Source organism: Sturnira hondurensis, unplaced genomic scaffold (assembly GCF_014824575.4).
Source record: "Sturnira hondurensis isolate 20B ecotype Veracruz unplaced genomic scaffold, ASM1482457v3 Scaffold0021354, whole genome shotgun sequence".
NCBI lineage: Eukaryota > Metazoa > Chordata > Mammalia > Chiroptera > Phyllostomidae > Sturnira > Sturnira hondurensis.
This window is the reverse complement of record NW_028093985.1, coordinates 5,112,390-5,135,978: the sequence shown is the minus strand read 5'-3', so window position 1 is coordinate 5,135,978 and position 23,589 is coordinate 5,112,390. Positions and strand designations below refer to the sequence as shown.

Sequence of the window (23,589 nt, the reverse complement as noted above, 5' to 3'; positions counted from 1 at the left end):
TAAATTTTATGTGAACTAAACCCAAATAAAAATTATCAGAGTGCTTATTTTTGTTTTATATTTATTTGGAAAGATTAGGTTATCCTTTCTAATTCAGTTTTGAAAGAAATATACAACAAATATGGAGCTTAATGAAAAAGAGGTAAGTTGAAAACCAATGGCTTAACTATTCTAGGAATGATATCCTATTATACACATCTACAGAAGTAAACTTAGTTCATAAATTGTTTATATGATTGCTGCTGGAGATTGCTTTATATATACAAAGAAGCCCTAGATTTATTTTTATAATTTGAGAAAACAAGTTATACCTTGGTAAATTTATTACCTAATCTGAAAATGAAATTATTGGCCTTTTAAACCACACATGCAACTATTTTAGTTGTGGAAAATTTGTACTGCTTAAAATGGACGCATCATAAGTTACTTTTTATAATCATGATTAGTATTATCTAGTTTTGAATTTTGTGTGTTTATTCAGATTTTTAAGATCTTCAGAGTAGTTCCTTATTGCTATAGCATTTAAAATAAATGAGTGGTTTAAGTTGTACTTGCCACAGTAGCTAAGAACCTTACAGTGCCTGGAGAATAAAATTTCATATAAAATGATTACATGGTTTTTTTTTCCCCTAATGCCATTCCCAGTTTGCCTTTTGTGGGAATTACAGCTAGGAAGAAACAGTAATCTATTTAAAGTTAAATCAGATGGTTAGGAAATTAAAAGTCAATTTCTTACAGTATTAAGGCTGCATTATTTAGCCCATTTTACTGTAATAAAAATACAACCTCATCTCCCAACTGATTTGTGCTATTTTAGAAATTTAAATTACTGGGTATTTGTTAATGGTTGTTGGGAGGTCTGTTGATAATATTTTATGTAATAATTTATTCATAAATGGAAAGTTAAGGCATCAGTTTTAAAGTGTGTATGCAGATAATTTCTATGAAGTTATCTTCTTTAAAATGACACCTATTAAAAAAATTGTGCTCTTTTATAGAGTTTTGCCTAGAGACCACTGAGTATTTATTGCCATTAAGATACCATATCTAAAGCAGAAAAATAAACTTTATTAGGAAAAATTGGATTTGATTTTTAAAAATTTGTCATCTATAATTATGTTACTATATAATTTCTTAAGCTAAATATTTTGCTTGATAATATAAGACTGTATGACTTGTTACTTTCTACTAAAATGTGAATTCAGTAATCAGCAAATTAAAATTTTAAAAGTAATAGGATAGTTATAAAGTGAATTGTCATTTCTTTAATTATACTAATATACAGATATATATTAGTATTAATTAAACTGTTGCCACATTAAGATTTATTTTAAAAATTAATTGTAATTAAATTGACAATTAATATGACATTAACTTCTATAAATTGGTGTTTTGAATAGAATATTTTAATATTTCATATAAGGTAAAATATACTTTAGAAAGAGAAATGTATAAAATACTGTAGTCAGAATTTTGAATATTAACTGCCTCATTTTGGATTTCAAGTTTTGGTATTCTATAGAATATGGTTAACTAGATCTTAATAGGTAAGTTGAAAAAGTGTTCTGTGTTCAAGTTTATTTGGTAAGGGCTGAGTTAATCAAAGTTTATCCTGTTTTCTCATTGTAAGATTACTCAAAAACTCTCACTGTGGGAATCTCTAAGGGGAATAGACTTATGCAATATTTCCCATTTTATTTGTTCATAGAAACCTTTTTCTTTTCATCACATCTATTAACATTTCTTGAAAGAGTATTTCTCTTCTGTGAAAGAAAACAATTGCTACCACTTTGAAAAATGGCAATTTGGTTGTATTTATATAGTCGATTAAAGGACAAAAATTTCCCCCCACATGTAGGTAAGTCTGAATTATCTCCTGGGTCTTTCTTTAACCCTAATACTGTGGCTACTATTACTTGTGTTTCTTAGGTTGACTACAGAACAGGCTGTTATAGAAGTGTTTATATATAATCATGGTAGCCTATCCTCAGAGTCAGGATCCTAAAATTTTATAAAATAACTTACTTGAAATAGTCCAAGAAGACTGTTTACAACAACTTGCAGAAAGTTCTCATGCTCTTAAAATGCCAGAAAAATACATTATTTATATATTGTTCTGTTTTTGTGAGGTAAAATTAGAGGCTTTTCATGTTTTTACGTGCTAACATATGTTGTTCATGGGAGGAGAGCTAAAGGTGGTATGCCCCCAGTTATGAAAAAGCAAAATTTTTTAACAGTATTTACTGACAAATTCAGAAAGTCAAGCTTTAAATGACCATTTTACTCTGAATACACAATTACGGAATAAAAAGAGGGGATATTAGAGATAATGCCAACTTTTGACAACTACAGACTATAATATGACATAGATAACATTTGGAGGGCTTCAGAATCATTGGGGATCACTAATCTAATCTTAGAATAATTAAGAAAATTTTGCTGTATTGAATGTTCAAACCAGATTCATGAGCTATTAAATTTATGTCAAATATAGCTCTGAAGTACCATTACCAAATATTATTTAAAAGTAATATATAAGCAGTTAAACACTTAGGAAATAGGCTTAAGTTTTCAAAAATTCTTTATATGTGATAAAGTACAAAATAAATATACAATGAAAGAAGGCTATTTATCACACCAAATTGCTCTATAACTTTCAATAGGATTAGAGTGAAAATTAGTTTTGACTTGCATTTTTCTGAATGGAAATTACCACTAATGATTATTACTACTGATTATTAATATTCTGTCATTCTTCTATACATAGGGCTTAAACAGTACCTTGATGTCAGTAATATAAAAATACAAAAAAGTCTCTGTACATGTTTCTTCTTAAACTGTTTTGACCTGATGAACACACCTCAGTACAACAAGCTGAATAGACACGTTACATTTCAAAGTATCTTAACAATCCCAAAGTCATAAGTTCTCTGTATCCTAGAGCTCTACAACTAAAAACTCCCAGTTTCAGTGCTCAAATTTTCTCAGCAGTAATTTCAAAAATAACCTGAGTTAGTGGATTACTAAGGATAATTATTATGTAAAATAGTATTAAGTTGGGCTTATTTTATAATTTTATAAAATTCAAATATCCTAACTTAAGCTTTTTTTTATTTTCAAAAAATGAAAATCATCAGTTGAAGTTATGTGCATCAAATTATATTTTCTTTGCCCATTTTAGTTGTGATAATCTATATAAGTTTGGAGTCTACCATCTATCCGAATGTTTTAGCCAAACTCAACCATTTCACAAGATAGAATGATGGTGTTGCATATTCCTCTGCTAATACTCCAGTTTATAAAGGTGAGGGTGCAGGCGACTTGGCTCTTTTTCTTTGAACTTCTCACAAGTCAGGCCTACTTTATCCAGTACTTGTGTGATTCTGATGTTCACAGTTCAAGTCAGGGAAAGGGATTTTGTTTTAGAAAAGGATAATTATGAGCTCGCTTTTCAACCTATTTCAGTTAATTGCTGGTGGGGTGTCTAAATAGAGATGTTGTAAAGACAGAAATATGGATCTAGAGAGAAGATAGAAAGTCGAATGTACAGAGATTTGTGAATTTAAGTAGTGGTTAAAACTGTCAGCTAAGAAGCATATGATTTCACTTATGTGGGATATATAAGTGTCTGTATATCATAGACACAGATGAGAGTATGGTGGTTACCAGAGAAAAGGGGGTGGGGTTGTAAAAGGTAAAGGGGGGGCAAATATATGGTGACAGGAGATTTGACTTTGAGTGGTGGGCACACTGATCATGTACCTTAGAAAAGTACACTTGAAACCTATATAACCATATTATAACCAGTCACCTCAATAAATTTAGTGAAATTCAAAAAACTGAGAGTGTTTTGTATGGAGGTGAAGTAGCTGTGGGAGGTGCTATTGCTTTCTGATACAAACGCGAGCCAGAGCTATTCACAGTAGTGTCCTTAGCCCTTTAATAAGTACACACTTTTCAACTTCATTGACATTTCAAAACCTTTAAGGGACAATTTAGAGAATTAGTGAAATTAGTTTTACGTTTGTGTTGTGTTAATTATTAATTCCTGAGATTAATCAGTTTATTAATCTCTGAAATTCACAATACTGCAAAAACATAGTGGTGCTGATTTTGCATTTGGCATGCATCATTCTAGTTGTTTACAAAACAGGTTTTGTCTTATTTGTTAAAATTTGTTCATTTTACATAAGCAGTGAATATTACTTGAGCCATCTCCATCTTAGTAGATTAATTAATGGGTAGTGGGAGATATGGTAATAAATACCATCAAATTAAGCATTTAATTTCTTTCATTTAGAATAGACAAGAAATTGATAATATGTTGCTTCCAGTGGTGGGAACTGAGTGCCTGGAAACTTGGTTGTGGGTAATTGGTTGCCTTTTCACTTTGTATTATTTTATGCTCTTCAGATTTTGAACCATGGAATGCTTTTGCTTTTGCAACAGGTAAAATAAATGTTAAATTTGAAAATGGCTTTATTTACTTTAAACATGAGATAGTACAGTGTGTTAGAAAGTAATGACATTTGAAGTTAGAAGTCATGATGTCACCATTTTCAGGACTGCTGGCCGTAGGTGAGTCATTTCACCTCTTTGAATTGCAGTGTCCTATTTGAAAATGGGGATGATGATAGATAATTGCCCTGCTTACCTCTCAGGGTTAGTGTGAATCCTTTCAGTAAACATATCTGAGAGGCACACATTCTGATAGGTGCTGATAGGGGACACATTTCCAATACTCGGAGCATTCAGCTTCAAGTAAAGAAGTAGACAAAAATTTAACCCATTGTGACCATATCTGTGATGAAGATAAATATGCTATAAATATCCATAGTAAGCATCCACACTGGCAGTTTAGGAAGTGATAAAGATTAGAGTGATCCTTCTGGAAGACCAGGACATTTAAATTTTGAAGAATGAATGGAGTAGGGAAAGAAGATGAAGAGGGAGAGAAGGCATTCCACTCAGAGCAAACGTCATTTCCAGCCCCATTTCATTTTCTGTGTTTGTGTGTAGCACATTTTTATTTGTTAAGAAAAAAATTATACAACAAATTCTTCCTCAGTTTTGCTGGCTACCAAAATCTTAACTGGACTTTTTAGTGACTACAAAAGAATTAATAGAGAATGACTAAAACTCACTGAATTTTAACCACATGGCTTACTATATAGACCATAACCACTAAGTCATCAGATTCTGATATCAGTCTTTAGTTCTTCTCCACTAAGGAACTAGTGAGAATTTTTAATTGGGGTGGCTAAGCAGTTTGCTTCCAATTTGCAGTCCTTGGATTTTCTCAAATGAATTGATTTTTTCCCCTGCATCTTTATTGGTATTTTTGTCCTAACAATTTTTTTGTAAAGACATTATTTCTTCTGTTTCTGGAGTCATATTTACTAAAACCCCTAATGTTCAAAAACCTAAAATTCATTCTAAATACAGTCTTTTACTCTGATTTCTATAGAATGCTTTCTCTTGATATGTTTAGCAGAAAAATTGTTGCCTACTTTACTTGTCAAGTCAAATAGCCCCTTTTCCTAACTTTTAATACTTTGTTCCTCTTCATCAGGGAAGATAAATTTAAATCCACATGACAAAAAGTTACTGAGTTCCAAGTTGTATGTGGATACACTTTCCTGGTGCTATAGTGCTTCCTTTGTAATGCCAGTAAACACCTTACCCCCCATATAATTTATAGACATTATTATTTACTTAATGCCTACTTTCCTATAAGTTACCGTTTAAGGATATTGATATTTACTATTTAATAACTGATATCCTGTAAGTTATAGATGTACTTTATAAATTAAAAATATAATATGGATAAAAGGTAGCATGATTTACTATGACTCTTAGCTTCCTGTAAATACCATGGTTATTGCACCATGAAAAACCAACATTTTAAGTTTTACACTAATTTAAAGTTTGAAATAAAGATTCTTGCATAACATTTACAGGGACTACTTCTTAATAGAGTGGAAATATAAAATTAAGTATTGTATAGGAAATTTCCTCTGTTATCATGTTTATTTGTTGATGCTCTGTCTCAGTTTCTGAGTGATTTATTTACTTTACAGTGAATTAGCCCAAAGTAAGAAAGCATTTCTGTATCCGCAAAACAGCCTTCTGCTGTTAATGATCGCCAGTTCAGATGCTTGTAGCTTCAAAGTAATAGAAAGTCGCCCTTGAGAGAAAAGCCATGCTGTCCATTTTCCTCCACAGGACTCGGTAGTCCATGTGAATGTCTCATTTCATCCATAATGATGTGGACACTGCCAGCATCAGTAAGGATATGAGCTCCCTAACAGCACACACTTGGGTCATCGTCTCCTACACCCAAACCCTAGTATGGTGCTTTTCTAGTAACAGGCTCTAATAAGTCCTAGTGGGATGAATGAGAGACTTCCGCCAAGATGGAGGCATAGGTGGAAATACTGTGCCTTCTCCCACAACCAAGTTTGAATACAACAAAGGCTTAGAGAACAAAGACACAGCCAAAGAACAGAAAATTGAATTATACGGAAGTCCGGCAACAACGGAACCGTTCAACCCGGACGATAGGAGGGGTGGAGCCAGCAGTGGAGCAGGGTCGGGCAGGAAAGATCCCCCGACCTAGGCGCGCAGGCAGCCCAGACCCAGTCAGGGTGTGGGGCAGACTGACCGCGGTCACACATTCGCGCACAGTGAGATGGACTGCGCAGGCCCCAGCGGGCGAACCCAGTGGTGGAGGGCTGACTGCAGTGGCACACTCACGTGCAGTGGGACAAAACGCGCCGGCCCCGGTGACGGTGGCAGCTGCAGCACCTGTGGGGGCCGAGGCGGGAGGTGGCAGATGGGACGCCATTGCTCCTCATTGACCCCGCCCCCACATACAGCATCACAACCCAGCAACTGAGTTGCCCTGCTCTGGTGAACACCTAGGGCTCCTATCCTCATACTAACAGGCACGAACATCCCAAGAGATGGCCCAAGAAGAACTCAAAGCCCCAGAGCCAATAACTCTAAGCAACCAGGAAATAGCGAACCTCTCAGATGCACAGTTCAAAATACTGGTGATCAGGATGCTCACAGAACTGGTTGATTATAGTCACAAATTAGAGGAACATATGAAGGCTAAACTAATTGAAATGAAGGGAAATGCACAGGAAACCAATAGTGATGGAAAGGAAACTGGGACTCAGGTCAATGGAATGGACCAGAAGGAAGAACAAAACATCCAACCAGAAAGGAATGAAGAAATGAGAATTCAAAAAAATGAGGAGAGGCTTAGGAACCTCCAGGACATCTTTAAACGTTCCAACATCCGGATTATAGGGGTACCAGAAGGGGGAAAGAAACAGCCACAAGTGGAAAACTTATTTGAACAAATAATAAAAGAGAACTTCCCCAGTCTGGCAAAGGAAATAGACTTCCAGGAAATCCAGGAAGCTCAGAGAGTGCCAAAGAAGTTGGACCCAAGAAGGAACACACCAAGGCACATCATAATTACATTAGCCAAGACTAAAATGAAGGAGAGAATCCTAGAAGCAGCAAGAGATAAGGGGACAGTCACCTACAAAGGAGTACCTATCAGACTGTCAGGGGATTTCTCAAAAGAGACCTTATAGGCAAGAAGGGGCTGGAAAGAAGTATTCCAAGTCATGAATTCCAAAGACCTACAGCCAAGATTGCTCTACCCAGCAAAGCTTTCATTTAGAATGGAAGGACAGATAAAGTGCTTCTCAGATAAGGTCAAGTTGAAGGAGTTCATCATCACCAAGCCCTTATATGAAATGCTAAAGGGACTTATCTAAGAAAAAGAAGATGAAAAATATGAACAGTGAAAGGACAGCAAACTCACAGTTACTAACAACCACACCTAAAACAAAAGCAAACCAAGAGGACAGCTAGGTTAGAAGTGGAACCATAGAAATAAAGAGCACATGGAGGGTTAGCAACAGGGGAGTGGGAGGAGGAGAAGGGGGGAGAAGGTACAGAAAATAGCATAGACAGTAGGTAGAAAATAGATAGGGGGAAGGGCAAGAATAGTAGGGGAAATATAGAATCTAAAGAACTTGAGACACGTGGTTATAAACTAAGGCGGGAGAATGGTGGGTGAGGGAGTGTGCGGGTGGAGGGGAATGAAGGGGGGAATAGAACAACCGTAATGGTATAATCAGTAAAATATATTTTTTAAAAAGTAATAGAAAGTCAACTACGCAGATGTTTATCATCTCTGAGTAATCTGGAGATCATATGTTTTCAGGGTTGGTTATTTTAGTAGTTTAATACCATTATCAAAGATTCGAGTTCTCTGACATCCCAGATTGTCCTTTTAGGCTGGGTCTTTTCATGATCCCAAGGTGTCTGCCACAAGTGGCAGGTGTCACACCCAGGTGACAGTGTCCATGGGAGAAAAGGGAATTATATCTCCTTATATCGAATTTAGGAAGAATGACAACCTTCTCAGAAGCCCCAGCAGATGGCCCTTTTGTAGCTTTAGCCAGAATTGGGTCACTTAACACATGCCTAAACTATCACTTGGCAAAGGGACTAAGACCGTTATGATTGGCTTCTTCTTTTGGAGGACATGGTTTCTTGGATGATGGTAATCAACATTAGATTTTGTTGGCAAGTAAGAAGTGCCGCTGGTTAGGTAACCAACAGTGCCTCTCACATGTGAGTGCATTTTAACTTTTTTATGTGTTCAAATGCTGGAGATTTACTTTGAAAAATAAAAAGTTTATCACAGTGGCTAAGTATGACTTTGGAATAAAACAGTTCTTTGGCATTTAACAGCTATGAGAAATCGGAAAAGCTCCATGAATTTCAGCATAGTTACTACTAAAATGGGACTCATGATGGTACCTATTTTATAAGGTTGCTTTGAGAATTGAATGACAATGCAGGTAGCATGCTTTGATGAGAGTGTTTGGCTCATAGTAAATGGTTAGTATGTGCTAACTGCCTTAATTTTAGCTTATCTTGAATGGATCAAGATTTTTCCTAAGTCTATTGTGTTTCATGGGATACCAGTATTGTAACTATCAGTGGTAACTGTTGATTGAACTTCACCACAAGGCTAGTTTGTAAGGAGCAGATTCAATGATGACCATTGGAAATGCTAAAATATCAAAAATTATTTATCCAACCTGACTTCTTTCATCAGGATTGCTGTCTTCAACTTAATTTTCATTAGTATTATCATTTTTGACCAAAGTTTTATGAAATATGTGAAGTATATTAGCTTGTATTTTATTCATTTTGAAATATTGATAAATCCTGGTTCAGTTTTGCTTTGACTCTAAAGACTTTTAAAAACATTGTAGGGATGTATAATTAGATTGTAAAGTGGGAATGATGCTTAAGTAGGATCGTAAGTAGTCAATATTGAATGCAATAAAGTACACAAAAGTCTGTTTGTGTCTTAAATAAATTTACTTTCTTCATCTTTCATACAATAAAAATCTCAAAAATAATTGTTTATTTCTTCAGAGACAGGCAAATTTATCAGTTATGTCAGTAGAAGAGAATTGTATCAGTCAGGAGAAAGGAAATCAAACTAGGGATTTCAAACAGGAGTTTAAGATAAGAAATTGATTATGCAGGTGCTATAATTTTTATGAAATGCTGAGGTTTCATTGGTTGGACAGTCATCTCAAATTTTTTATGAGAAAAGATGTGTTAGACATTTCTTAGCTTTAAACAAATTTAAAAACAAGTGAATATTTCAAACAAGTGGGGAAAGATGTATTTTGCTCATAGGTCTATTTTAAAAGTTGAAAGTGAATAAAATAGATTGTAATTACATCATTTTAAATATGGTAAGTAGTATAGGGTTACATTTCTTTCTTAATAAATCCTATGCTGCCCAGAGAAGACTATTTTTATAAATCCAGATTAAAAGAATTTTCCTTTTTATCAGTTGCTTCACATTACAACCACAACTGTGTGTGTGTGGGTGGGGGGGTACTTTCCCTGGAGTTTCTAATTGTCTTTCAGTTTTTATTATTAAGAGAAAAAAAACCATGAATGACTTCTATCTTCTTACTCACTATAACTGTTCCTTAGAATTGGTTCTATTCCCCTTCTTAAAGATGTTCCTATAAGACTCCACACTAAGATTCTTTAGACTGAGTTCTGGCCAAGATGGGGAGGCATAGGTAGAAATGCTTCACTTCCTTGCACAACCAAAAGGAGGATAACAACCAATTTAAAATCAATAAATAACCAAAAGTGCCAGAAAATCAAACTGCATAGAACTATGACAACCAAGGAATTAAAGAAAAAATCAGCCAGAACAGCCAAACCAGTAAGGCAGCAGACCAGAAAAACCTTGGTGAGGCTGCAGACCAGGCGGGCAGGGCCGGCTGTGGCGAGGTGGTAGGCTGCCTAGGCAGGGCTGGCTGAAGGTGAAACTGAGACTCAGAGTTGACTGCAGGCTACAGCAGTTATTGCGGTGGGAAAAACTCCCAGTCTCACATGAGAGTTCATTGGAAAGTGCACTAGAGATAAGGAAGCAAGCAGCACTGTTCCCTCTCTGGACCCTCCCCAATAGGCAGCACCTCAGTGGTAAACAGTTGCCCTGCCAGGGTGAGTATCTAAGGCCCCACCCCCTTACAACCTATCACTGTGCCAAGAGAAAGAAATATGGCCAAAATGAAAGAACAGAGCAAAACCTTAAAAAGACTAAGCATGGGGGAGATCACCAACCTGTCTGATGGAGAATTTAAAACTCTGGTAATCAAAATGCTCACAGAACTGATTGAGCTTGGTTGAAAAATGAAAAAAAAAACAAATGTAAGACACCCAAAGAGACATAAAGCAAAATATTCAGGGAACCAACAGTGACAGGAAGGAAACCAGGAGTCAAAGTGACAATTTGGGTCCTGGCTGGTGTGGCTCAGTGGCTTGAGCACCGACCTGCAAAGCAAAGGGTCACAGATTCAATTCCCAGTCAGGGCACATGTCTGGGTTGTAGACCAAGTACCCAGTAGGGAGCTTGTGAGAGGCAACCACACATTGATGTTTCTCTTCCTCTCTTTGTCTAACAGTAAAATAAATAAAAAAATTTTAAAAAGCAACAACTTGGAACAAAAGGAAAAAATAAACATCCAACTGAAACAGAATGAAGAAACAAGAATTCAAAAAAGTGAACAGAGTCTTACACCTCTGGGACAACTTTACTTTAAATGCTCCAATACCCGAATTATAGGGGTGCCAGACATAGAACAACAACAGCAAGAAATTGAAAACTTATTTGAACAAATAATGAAGGAAAACTTCCTCAATCTGCTGAAGTAAATAGACTTCCAGGAAGTCCAGAGAGTCACAAAGAAGTTGGACCCAAAGAAGAACACACCAAGGCACATCATCATTAAGTCACCCAAGATTAAATATAAATAGAGAATCTTAAATGAATCAAGAGGAAAGGAGACAGTTACCTACAAAGGAGTTACCATAAGGCTGTCAGTTGATTTCTCAAAAGAAACCTTGCAGGCAAGAAGTGGTTGGAAAGAAGTGCTTGAAGTAATGAAATCCAAAGACCTACATTGAAGATTGCTCTATCCAGCAAAGCTTTCATTTAGGGCAGATAAAGTGCTTACCAGATAAGGTCAAGTTAAAGGAGTTCATCATCACCAAGTCATTATTATATGAAATGTTAAAGGGACTTAACTAAGAAAAAGGAAATCAAAACTGTGAACAGTGAAATGACAACAAACTCACAACTATCAACAAATGAACAACAACAACAAAAAAGAAAAACGACAGAAACAAAAACTAAGCAAACAACTAGAACAGGAACTGAATCAGAGGAAAGGATGTCACACTGAGGGATTTCAATGGGGAGGAGGAAGGCATAGGGTATAGAGAAAAAGGTATAGGGTATAGAGGGTATAGGGAAGAAGGAGCATAATTAGTAGGCATAAAATAGATGGGGAGAGATAAAAATGGTATAGAAGGTAGAAGACTCAAAAGAACTTGTATGTATGATCCATGGACATGAACTAAGGGGGGTTAATGCTGAAGTGTTGGGGGAGCAGGGTAGAAGGAGGATGAAGGAGGGGAAATTGGGAAAACTGTAATAGGATTATCAATTAAAAATACTTTTAAAAAGCTTCTTTAGATTGATTGTTTTCCTGGCTTACAGCAGTTTTAATCCTGGGATTTCTTTTTTCTCCTTATTAGACAATTGTATTATATTGATCATAGTTTCTTGATTTTCATCTTCAGTTTGCTGGAGTACATTCTTAAATAAATTTATCAGAAAGGGGACATAGTAAATAAACTTTCTGAATTTTTAAATAACTAAAAAAGCTCTCCTGACTTATGATTTCTTCATCTTTTATCCACATGACTAATTGCATTTTTTCAGATCTTAACTCACATATTCTCTTCTCAAAGTGGTCTTCCCTGATCATCCTATTTTAAATTGCAGATCCCCTAAATTACCCATTCTTCTTCACTGCTTTTTTTTGTTTATTTGTAGCACTTTATCATAGTCTCACCTGCTTATATTTTTTTACTTATTTATTGCCCTTATTTCTCATCCAAAATGTCATGGAGGAGAGATTACATGAAATCATTCTTGAGACATAGTGGCCATTTAGTGAATTTGTAGTGAGTGAGTTAGTGAATTTTCCCCTCACTGCTATAGTTACAAATCTAGGATATAAATATTTCTCTCAGACCTTTAAAGGAATTACTGTATCATCTTCTGATATCTAGTGTTTTAACGTGAAATATAAAGTCAGCCTGCTTTATTTTCCATCTGTGGGTGACCTGTTCCCTTTTTGAAAGCTTAAATTTTCTTGGATCTCTAGAAATTTTCAACAATGTACAAAAATGTGGGTTTTTTTTCCTTCACTAATTCTAGTAGGCATTTAGAAAGCCCTTTCAATTAAAATGGTTGTTTATTTCCAACTCTGAAAAATTTTATCTTTAGAAAATTCTTCCCTTGATTTTTCTCTGTACTGTTTACAGCTCTTCTTGGTTATTAGATTTATCTTCTTTCCCTCAATGTCCCATTTTTCTTATTTTTCCTTTACATCTCTTTAATGTAAATTTTGGTATGCATGTTAATATTTAAACAGTGAAATATGTTTAAAATATGTGGCATGCTGTTTTCTTTGACTGAAATAAAATATTAAATAGTAGGCCAGAATAGGATAGGTTGATTTAATATTTGTATATTTTGTATTACTAGTAATAATGAATGACAAAGGTGATTTATCACATCAGAAAAAAGGAAGTATTCATCAGTAAATGATCACTGATTTACTGGAAAAGGACTTAGTCTAATTGCTCATCAGGCACTATAAAGATTTTAAATATTACATAATAAGAAAATGTTACACATCCATAAAATTTATGAGTAGGGATATTCATCACAGTATTTATAATATGGAGATGGCATAAATGTCTGTGTTGTATTGATACTATAAAATATAGCAACTAAAAGTGATATTTTCAAAGAATGTTTAATGACATTATAAATGATACATTATCTTATGTATAAATAAGTATTTACATTTTTATATATTAATATAAATTTTTACACATGTGTAAAGAGAAAGATGAGTGAAAAATTTCAGTGTTAGTACAGGTCCGTGATTGCCTATATGAAAACCTTGGGTCTATGTGTATTTCTGAATTCCACATTTTTTAGGTTTTGGAACAGTTTTATATGCATTTACATAGTAGCACCTAGAGAAACACTCTTTAATCAAACACATTAGGATATATAAAGTCTGTAGTTTCATGTCATTCAAAGTTACATATTGCTGCTAAATAAGTGAACCAAACTTAATTTTTTTACCTTTTTAGATTTCAGAATTGTATGTATTTTGGATCAGTAATAATCAATTTGAGCAATAAGGTTTTGCATTATTTTTAAATATTTGTTTTTTTGTAATTTGTCATATTTCTGTAATTGTAGTAGCATATATATCACAATTTTTGGACTATAAGATGCACTCCCCTGCCCCAATTTGGGAGGAATAATGGTTGTTAATGCTGCTGTTGAGTTCTGTTTACATTTACATTGGTAAAATATTATGTTATTTATGTTTTACATATTTTACCACACTTTTTACTTCAGAAAATTTTTTTTCCTATTTTTCTCTAAAACCTAGATGCATCTTATGGTCCGAAAAATAGGTTATGTTTGTTACAAAAAATATTTTAGCAACAAATTTAAAAATTGTGACCATATATACTTAACTGATTTAAATCTCTTATTAAATCTTAGCCTTTTCTAGAGAAAGAAAGAACAGCCAAATTCAGCAGAAGGTATTTATTCATTACTTAGCAAATACTTATCTCGTAATTTTAGTAGGCAGTTAGACAGACATGAGAAGAGTAGGAACAATGAGCCAGGTACAAAAGGTCACTGGGTACAAAGCCCTGGGTACCCAGAAACCAGCAAAACTAGGAAAACAAGGGCTTCACCCCCCTAGGGTGACGTTTCCTCCCATAGCATCTCACTGGTCATGCAGGTCAGACTCCCAGACCTTTTATATTGATAATCATGCAGTTTGGACCTTCCCCTGACATGTTGCTAGTCATGTGGTAGACCTCCTTAGAGGAAAAGTAAGAGGGCCAGAGAATAACTTCATATGACTCCCTATGAGCTCCTGCACAACAGCCTCCATTAAGCATTCAACACAGTGAGGTCTGACTCATAAAATAATCTGAGGGAAAAAACCTTGAGTCTTTTGACCACAAAGACGGAATTTTGGTCAAACTACAGATAACATCAGTTATGTTTCAGCTCTAGGCCCAGAAACAGCAAGGTAGGAATGGGGGTGGGGGTTGACACCATAGCTGATACCAGGACTAGCTGTGCCAGACAATCAGTAGAGACCATGATCCTGAAAGGACACACCTGGAAAAGCTGATGAACATTCTATTGAGACACTCTCTTGGGACCTCCCCTAAGGTCCCCACCTTCAGAGACGAGATAAAAATCCTCAGGACAGAGGACTCATCTCTCTATCTCTGTCTCCATCTCTGCACCCATGCCTTTGTCCTTTAGGTGTGTCTCTTTGCTTTCTTCTTCCTAAGCTCCAAGCGCCCTTCTTTTGCCTCTGTAACTTGTTTCCTGAGCCCATGGAGCCCAGCTGGCTCACTTCTTCCACAGCTCACTTGTACTTCTATGACTTTCTAAATAAACTTTTGCTTGTATTTGAGTCTTGGCTCTGAATTCTTTTTTTAAAAATATTTTTATTTATTTATCTTTCGAGGGAAAGGAGAGAAGGAGAGAAATATGAAACCAGATGCATGTACAGTTGCCTCATGCATCCCCTGCTGGGAACTGGCCTGCAACCCAGGCATGTGCCCTGACTGGGAATCAAACCTTGATTCTCTGGTTCACAGGCCCAAGCTCAATCCACTGAGCTACACCAGCCAGGGCTTGGCTCTGAATTCTTTCTTAGCCAAAGACTCAAGTACCAAGGTTGCTGAACCAAAGTCCAGTCATCAGTACATTCTGGTGCCATTTCATTGCCAGAAGTTATTATTATTTTATTAAACATAGATAACCTGATAAATTATCAGGGAAATTAATATTTCACATCATGATATAATACCATTTCACACTGTTCTTATTGCCTGAGATTTAATACTTTTTTAGTGACCAAAAGACTTTCTTTTTAATGAATGCATAGCCAAATAGACATAGACCGTGACTATAGCAGACCTTACAGTATAGTATATACTTGATTAGAAATTTAATAATTTTGACAGTTCCAGTTGTTCACCAGGGTGCCAAGAAGAAATAGGAAATTTTATATACTGTAGGTTTAGGATCAATTGACCACCATTTTGGAAAGCAATTTGGTGATACCTAGTGAAACTGAAGTTGTGTATATGCTTTGTAAAACCTCTTTTACATGTCACTTGTCATCAGCACATTGATTTATGTTGTTCGAGAGTGGAACCATTTCACTTTCTCCTACCTCATCTTACCCTGTTTTATTCACTAATTTTATAGGCTGGGTTTTCCCTTTTGAGTGGGGAGAGCAGTACATTTGCTATTCAAAGTTTCCTTGCTGAGCCCTTTCACAAAATACACCAGTTTTTTTTAAAACAAAAAATTGACTTTATTTGTTTTGATATTCTAATAGCCATGCAAATATTCAGCAACTTTTCTTTTCAAATGTGATACGTAGTTAAGCATCTCTTCAGTTTTGCTGGGGCAATTGCTGCTATTTTCCATAGACAATCACATTGGACTAGCATGGCTTGGATTACCAACCAGGTGTCTGTGGGCCTTAGCATAGAATTTAATCCCTTTCATTGCAGACTTTCTTACAAATCACATTTTTCTATTTCTCAAGTTGTGAATCACTTTTGTTCCACTTCAGAATTATTTTTGTATGTCTCTTTAAATTGAAAATGTTGCAAGGCAATAGTGAAATTTTTAAATTCAGCAAATATTGAGTGCCCATTATGTAGAAAGAAAGTGAAGAGATTGGCCAAAGAACATAATATGCATGGCCATGGACACAGAGAACAGCGTGGAGATTGTCTGAGGGAAGGGGGCCTGGGTAGAGGCAGATAAAGGGGAATAGTGGGGATAATAGTACTAGCACAAACAATAAAATACATAATTTTAAAAATGTTTAAAGAATGCAGTATGGGACTTCCGGCCAAGATGGAGACGTAGGTAGACACACTGTGCTGTGTCACACAACTAAAAGGACAACAACAATTTAAAAACAAAAAACAACCAGAACTGGCAGAAAACCGAACTGTATAGAAGTCCGACAACCAAGGAATTAAGACACATTCATCCATACCGGTAGGAGGGGTGGAGACAGCCAGCCCAGTGGAGAGGACTCTCAGTGAAGTGGACTCAGCGAGGTGGTGGCTGGCAGACCCAGCAAAGTGGCAGATTGTAGAGCGGGCCATGCAAGGCTGCAGCTGGTAAGGTGGTAGATTGTGGACTGGGCATCTCATATTTGTGTGCAGATAAACCAGGAGAAACAACTGAGGAGCTGGATGTACACACAACCCAGGGCCCCACCACAGGGAAATAAACCTCAGACCACTGATTGAAAACATCTGTGGGGGTTGAGGCAGCAGGAGAAATTCCCTGCCTCACAGGAGAGTTTATTGGAGAAACCCGCAGGGTCCTAGAATGTACACAAGCCCACTCACTTGGGAATTAGCACCAGAAGGGCCCAGTTTGCTTGGGGAAAGCAGCAGAAGTGACTGAAATTCAGCAGAGAGCAGAGCAAGTGCCATTGTTCCCTCTTGGACCCCTTTCCCACATACAACATCACAATGCAGTGACAACCCACCTTAGTGAACACCTAAGGCTCTGCCCCTCACTATGTAACAGGTGTGTCAAGATGAAAAAAAATGGCCCAAACGAAAACAGATCAAAGCTCCAGAAAAAATTCAACTAAGCGATGAAGAGATAGCCAACCTATCAGATGCACAGTTCAAAACACTGATGATTAGGATGCTCACACAGTTGGTTGAATATGGTTGCAAATTAGATGAAAAAAATGAAGGCTACACTAAGTGAAATAAAGGAAAATATACAGGGAACCAATAGTGATGGGAAGAAAACGGACTAAAATCAGTGGAGTAGACCAGAAGGAAGAAAAAAACAACCAAACAGAAAAGAAGAAACAAGAATTCAAAAAAAATGAGGAGAGGCTTTAGAACCTCCAGGACATCTTTAAACGTTCCAATATCCGAATTACAGGGGTACCAGAGGGGAAAAGGAAGAGCAACGAGTGGAGAAGTCATTTGAACAAATAATAAAGGAGAACTTCCCCAATCTGGCAAAGGAAATAGACTTCCAGGAAATCCAGGAAGCTCAGAGAGTGCCAAAGAAGTTGGACCCAAGAAGGAACACACCAAGGCACATCATAATTACATTAGCCAAGATTAAAATGAAGGAGAGAATCCTAGAAGCAGCAAGAGATAAGGGGACAGTCACCTACAAAGGAGTTCCCATCAGACTGTCAGCCAGTTTCTCAAAAGAGACCTTACGGGCAAGAAGGGGCTGGAAAGAAGTATTCGAAGTCATGAAAGGCAAGACCTTACATCCAAGATTGCTCTATCCAGCAAAGCTTTCATTTAGAATGGAAGGGCAGATAAAGTGCTTCTCAGATAAGGTGAAGTTGAAGGAGTTCATCGTCACCAAGCCCTTATTATTTGAAATGTTAAAGGGACTTATCTGAGAATATGAAGATAAAAAACATGTCCCATAAAATGACAGCAAACTCACAATTATTAACAACCACACCTGAAACAAAAACAAATTAAGCAAACAGGTAGAACAGGAACAGAACCACGGAAATGGAGATCACATGGAAGGTTAGCAAGGGGAGTGGGAGGAGGAGAGATGGGGAAAAGGTACCGAGAATAAGTAGCATAGATAGTAGATAGAAAATAGATAGGAGGAGGATAAGAACAGTATGGGAAATGTAGAAGCTACAGAACTTGCAAGTATGACCCATGGATGTGAACTGAAGGTGGGGAATGTGGGTGGGAGAAGGTGTGCAGGGTGGGGGGAGTGAAAAAGAGAAAATGGGACAACTATAATAGCATAATCAATAAAATATATTTTGAAAAATCAAAATAATTAACCTAAAACTTCTATACCAAGATCTCTACATTCTTGATTTACTCAAAATTTTATTTTATTTAGAATTTTATGAATAGTATATTTAAATGTGATATTTGCAAATTTGTGTAAAGGTGTGTCTAACCTTTTGGCATTTCTGCACTATACTGGAAGAAAACTTGTTTTGGGCCATACATTAAATACCTTGTGACACATAATCACACCCAAAAAAGTCTCATGATGTTTTAAGTAAATTTATGATTTTATGTTGGGACACATTCACAGCCACCCTGGACTGCGTGTGGCCCTCAGGCCACAGGTTTGACACCCCCGAAGCCTTCAAACTCGTATAGAGGGGCAGCTGTTGTGAAAAAGTGCTGAAAGAGGAAAAACACTGTTTTGCCTCAAGTAAGCTTTTAATTGAATAAAGTTAAACTAACTCGCTCACTCTAAAAAACTTCTCAGCCCTGGCTGGTGTGGCTCATTGAGTTGAGCGCTGGCCTGTGAACCAAAAGGTCGTCAGTTTGATTCTTAGGGCACATGCCTGGGTTATGGGCCAGGTCCCTGGTTGGGCTTGCAAGAGCCAACTGATCAGTGTTTCTCTCACAAGTGGATGTTTCCCCCCCCCTCTCTCTCCCTCCATTCCCCTCTGTAAAAAAATAAATAAAATCTTGAAGAGAAAAAGAAAAAGACTTCTTAGATCTTAAGACCTGACCAGCATTAAGATTTAAGCTTATTTGACCACTAGTGCCCATGGAATAGTTTGGGAAACACTGGACTATATATTTAAATCACATTATGTCATATATTTACAGTTGAGTAGTTTTAAGGTATCATCTGATTATCATTACCCTGATCATTGTATTTTTTAACATTTCTCCTTCTGATGTCTCTCCTTTTCTATTGCTCTTATGTATTTTTTCTCTTATGTATTTATTTGCCTAACTACTAAAAGTTAGGAGATTCTGAAGTTGCTTTGTTTCTCTGTGAGGTGTGGGTTTGCAAAACTAATAGAAAACATTCCCAGTTAATATTTAAATATATAATACATAAAGGTAAATGCAGTTAACACTTGCCTTCAAAATATAATAAATTATGACTTCATTTATACTTGCTTTTATTTAAGTGAAAACATTTGCAAAATTTTCAGAGGAAAGTGATATATGGAGAATTACAACTATTAGATATATTGAGGTTTCTAATTGAATTTTGCTTTCTTTCATAGAATTTTAAAAACATAGATGAAAGAATAACTAGCAAACTTTAAAATCATTCAAAATCGTGCCACTCGGAGATAATCATTAGCATCTAACTTTTTTTTGATAAAAGTAATACATGGGGGGGAAAAAGCCCTCAAACTTTATTGAAAGGCATAAAATGAAAGCCTCCCTGTTAACCACTGAGTTAGCCTTCCCTACACCAGATCAATCCTTAGGGCTTTTCTCTTACCAAGTAACCGCGGTACTAGTTTCCCAGTTGCCCATTATTATGAATATCCTTTGTATATTCATGGCAACATAAAATTTATACCTATCTTGTAGTTTGGTTTTTTGCTTTGAGGTATTTTAAGGTGAGTGTTTGAAGGCCACACAATATTCTACAGTCAGTGCTGTTAACATCTTGCTGTAGTCCTTATATCTATGTCAATAACTCAAGATTATGAGGGACAGGATGGACCTTGCCTTGAATACCTCAAAATTCGGAACTAGAATATTTTAATATTTAGTTGTAGTTTGTGTGGTGATTTAAATCCAGATTTATAATCTGACTTTTTTGTCTTCCAGGTAGTATGATAAAAGTTTTTTTTAGATTTACAAACTTACATTAACTCCTATTAGAATATGAAAATTAAATCATGTTTTGATAAAATTTTCAATGTAAATGATTAGACAAAAGTCATGCTCTAAATATGATTTTTATTTTCCATCCTAGCAACATAGGCCAAGAGAAGTAAGCAAGCCAGATAGAGAAAGCTGCTTAACTTAATGTGTATGGACTATGAGAGCTGTTTTCCTGCTCTCTACATAATGTCAATATGGGAATGTTAGTGTTTTCTTAAACTATACTTTTCTTTTATATTACAGTTTATTTAACCAGAATTAAGAGAGAGAGAACTATTATGGTTAATTGAATTTTGATTATCTGAGGAATAATCAGTAGCACTTTGTATTGTTTTGTTCTTTATTGTTGAAAATCTTTCTGATCCATATCAGTACCTTTTTTTGCATTAGAAAATAAATACTTGTTTGTTTCTACCACTTGTCCATGAATGAACCATGTCTAAGCTATCCCAGCTCCCTACACACAGGGAATGTTGTGCATAAAATTACATGTTCAGTAAATGCTTGCCAAACGATGTTGTTGAAAATAATTGAATCTTTTTTCCCGCATTGGGTTTTTTTTAAATTTAATTGTTGTTCAAGTACAGTTTTCTGTCTTTACTCCCATCCCATCCCTCCTCCCCATAATCTACTCTTTCTTTGTTTTGGATTTGGCATGCGATATAGTGATTTTTTTGTTCCAGTAGGGAGAGCTTTTACATTAGATTGTTTCAAGTACATGTATAAAAGTTTGGAAAACATATCTCAAAAAAATAAATAAATAAAAAGGCAAGACAGTCCTGACTGGTTGGCTTAGTTGGCTGGAGCATCATCCTGTGCACCAAAAGGTTTCAGGTTTGATTCCTGGTCATTTTTCCAGATTGCAGGTTCGGTCTTCAGTGCGTATGGGAGACTGGGAGTCAGCCGATCTCTCTCTCTCTCTCTCTTACTCTCTTTTTCAAATCAATAAACATACTCTTGGGTGAGGATTACAAAAGAAAACAAGATAGAAATGTTACTACATAATAATTTTACATGTTTTTTACATTGTAATACAATTATAATGGCTATGTTTTTAATTAAAAATTTAAGAATTGCATGTTTTGATAGATTGCTCTTGCTTTAGGAAGGTATAGGATTTAAGGGCAAGATGATCATATATCAGTGACTAAAATATTTTTCTTCTCTTCTTCCCTACTCTCCATCTAGTACATATACTTTTTTATTTTAAGTATGTTTTGTATTTACATAGTTTATTTCTTGTGGTCTATTTCCTAGAGGGAGTTAATTCTGTAAAACATTTTTCATTTATTTAGATTGGCCAAAGAAAAAATGATGTATGAAAAAGAAGCAAAACAACAAGAAGAAAAGATTGAAAAAATGAAAGCTGAAGATGGTGAAAATTATGCCATTAAAAAGCAGGTAAAATTATATCTTAAAATAGCTAACATGTACAGAATACCATATTAACTAATTTATTAACAGCTCTCTGAGGAGGTCCAGTTACTCCTTTACTATTAAAAACCTCCATTTAAAAATGAAGAAACTGAAGCACAGGTTAAATAACTTGCCCAAGGTCATACAACTACTAAGTAGCATTTTGAACATAGACATTCTGGCTCTGGAGTTTGTACTCAACCATTAAGCTATGCTGCTTTTCCACTTTTAGGTATTAAATATAAAAATGACTTAATTTTACACTACACCCCAAACTGATGTGAAGACCATCAAAATAAAATTTATTTTATACTTTTCAGTAGGTACTTCTGATTATCTTTAAAAATTTTAGTCTCTTTAGCATTGCATACAGGGTTTTTCTTGATTTTGAGACCTGTTTATCTTTCCAACTTCATCTCTTGCTAGTCCCTACCTAGACTTCTTAGTTTCTGCCTCTCAGTTTCCTGAACATGCCGTTTGTCATTTGCCTTTGAGATGTTTGCACAAGTCTGGGTTGCTCTTCCTACTCCTTCTGTCTGCCCTCTTCTTATTCCTATTCATCCTTTAAAAACCTCCCTTTCACTCTGTGTTAGTGCTAAGTTAGGCACCTCTCCTCTGTGCTCTCATAACACTTTATTTACTCCCATCATAGCATTTACTGAATATCCATTCTCATCTGACACTTGTTTCATAATTCCTTCAGGGAAAAGAGGCCATCAGTGGTACTTCCTCACATTCCCACCACAAAATTTATCATCCTCCCTACATCTGTACCCATACCACCTTCCTTCATGTTAGAGTGGATTATGTGCCCTAGCCTTGTTACAACCACTAATGACATTGTTATCACTTCCTTCCCCTCATATAACTGCAGTAGCATTTGATAGAAGTAACCACTATCCTTGAAATACTCTTTTATGTTGACATCTTTGATAGATAGCTTCCTGGTTTTCCTTCTGTTACACTGTCATTATTCCTCAGTTGCCTTTACTGAAACTCCCATTCCCCTCTCCTTCCTCCACACCTGTGTGATTCCATTCCATGTTATATTACATTCTTGGAAAAGTGTTAATTATTTAGGATTTAGGTGAGGGAAGAAATAAAGAGGCAGCATAAGGTAGTCTTGTGATTGAATCGTACTCCATCTTAACTGTGGTGGTAGTTACACATGCTATACATGTGATAGAGCTGTACACCCCCCATATACACACATACACGCATATTTTTTTAAATCTTTAAAAGTTCTAAAATCCAGCCCTGGCTGGCGTAGCTCAGAGGATTGAGCGCGGGCCTGCGAACCAGATGATCGTGGTTCGATTCCCAGCCAGGGCACATGCCTGGGTTGCAGGCCGGTTCCTTGCAGGCTAACTCCCAGCAGGGGATGCTCAAAAGGCAACCATACATTGATGTTTCTCTTCCTCTCTCCTTCCCCTCTAAAGATATATAAATAAATAAAATCTTTAAAAAAAAAAAAGTTCTAAAATCCCTGCCATAGCTAATGCGGCTCAGTGGATTGAGTGCCAGCCTGTGCACCAGAGGGTCATTGGTTCCATTCACAGTCAGGGCACGTGCCTGGGTTATGGGCTGGGTCCTCAGTAGGGGGCTCATGAGAGGCAACCACACATCAATGTTTCTCTCCCTCTCTCTGCCCCTCCCTTTCCCTCTCTCTAAAAATAAATAAAATATTTTTAAAGAAAGTTCTGAGATCCCTCTCTGGGTAATCTCTTACCCCCCTTTAACTTTTAGTGCCATTTTAATGCCCCT

General features: G+C 36.1%; 1 protein-coding gene across 1 annotated transcript in view; it reads left to right on the top strand.

Moving 5' to 3' along the window:
* Positions 1-23,589, top strand: part of TBCA (tubulin folding cofactor A) — an 81,816-nt gene that overhangs the window by 44,216 nt on the left and 14,011 nt on the right. The window contains exon 2 of the mRNA XM_037032208.1: positions 21,705-21,810. Coding sequence (XP_036888103.1) covers positions 21,705-21,810 — 106 coding nt within the window. The remainder of the gene's footprint in view (positions 1-21,704; positions 21,811-23,589) is intronic.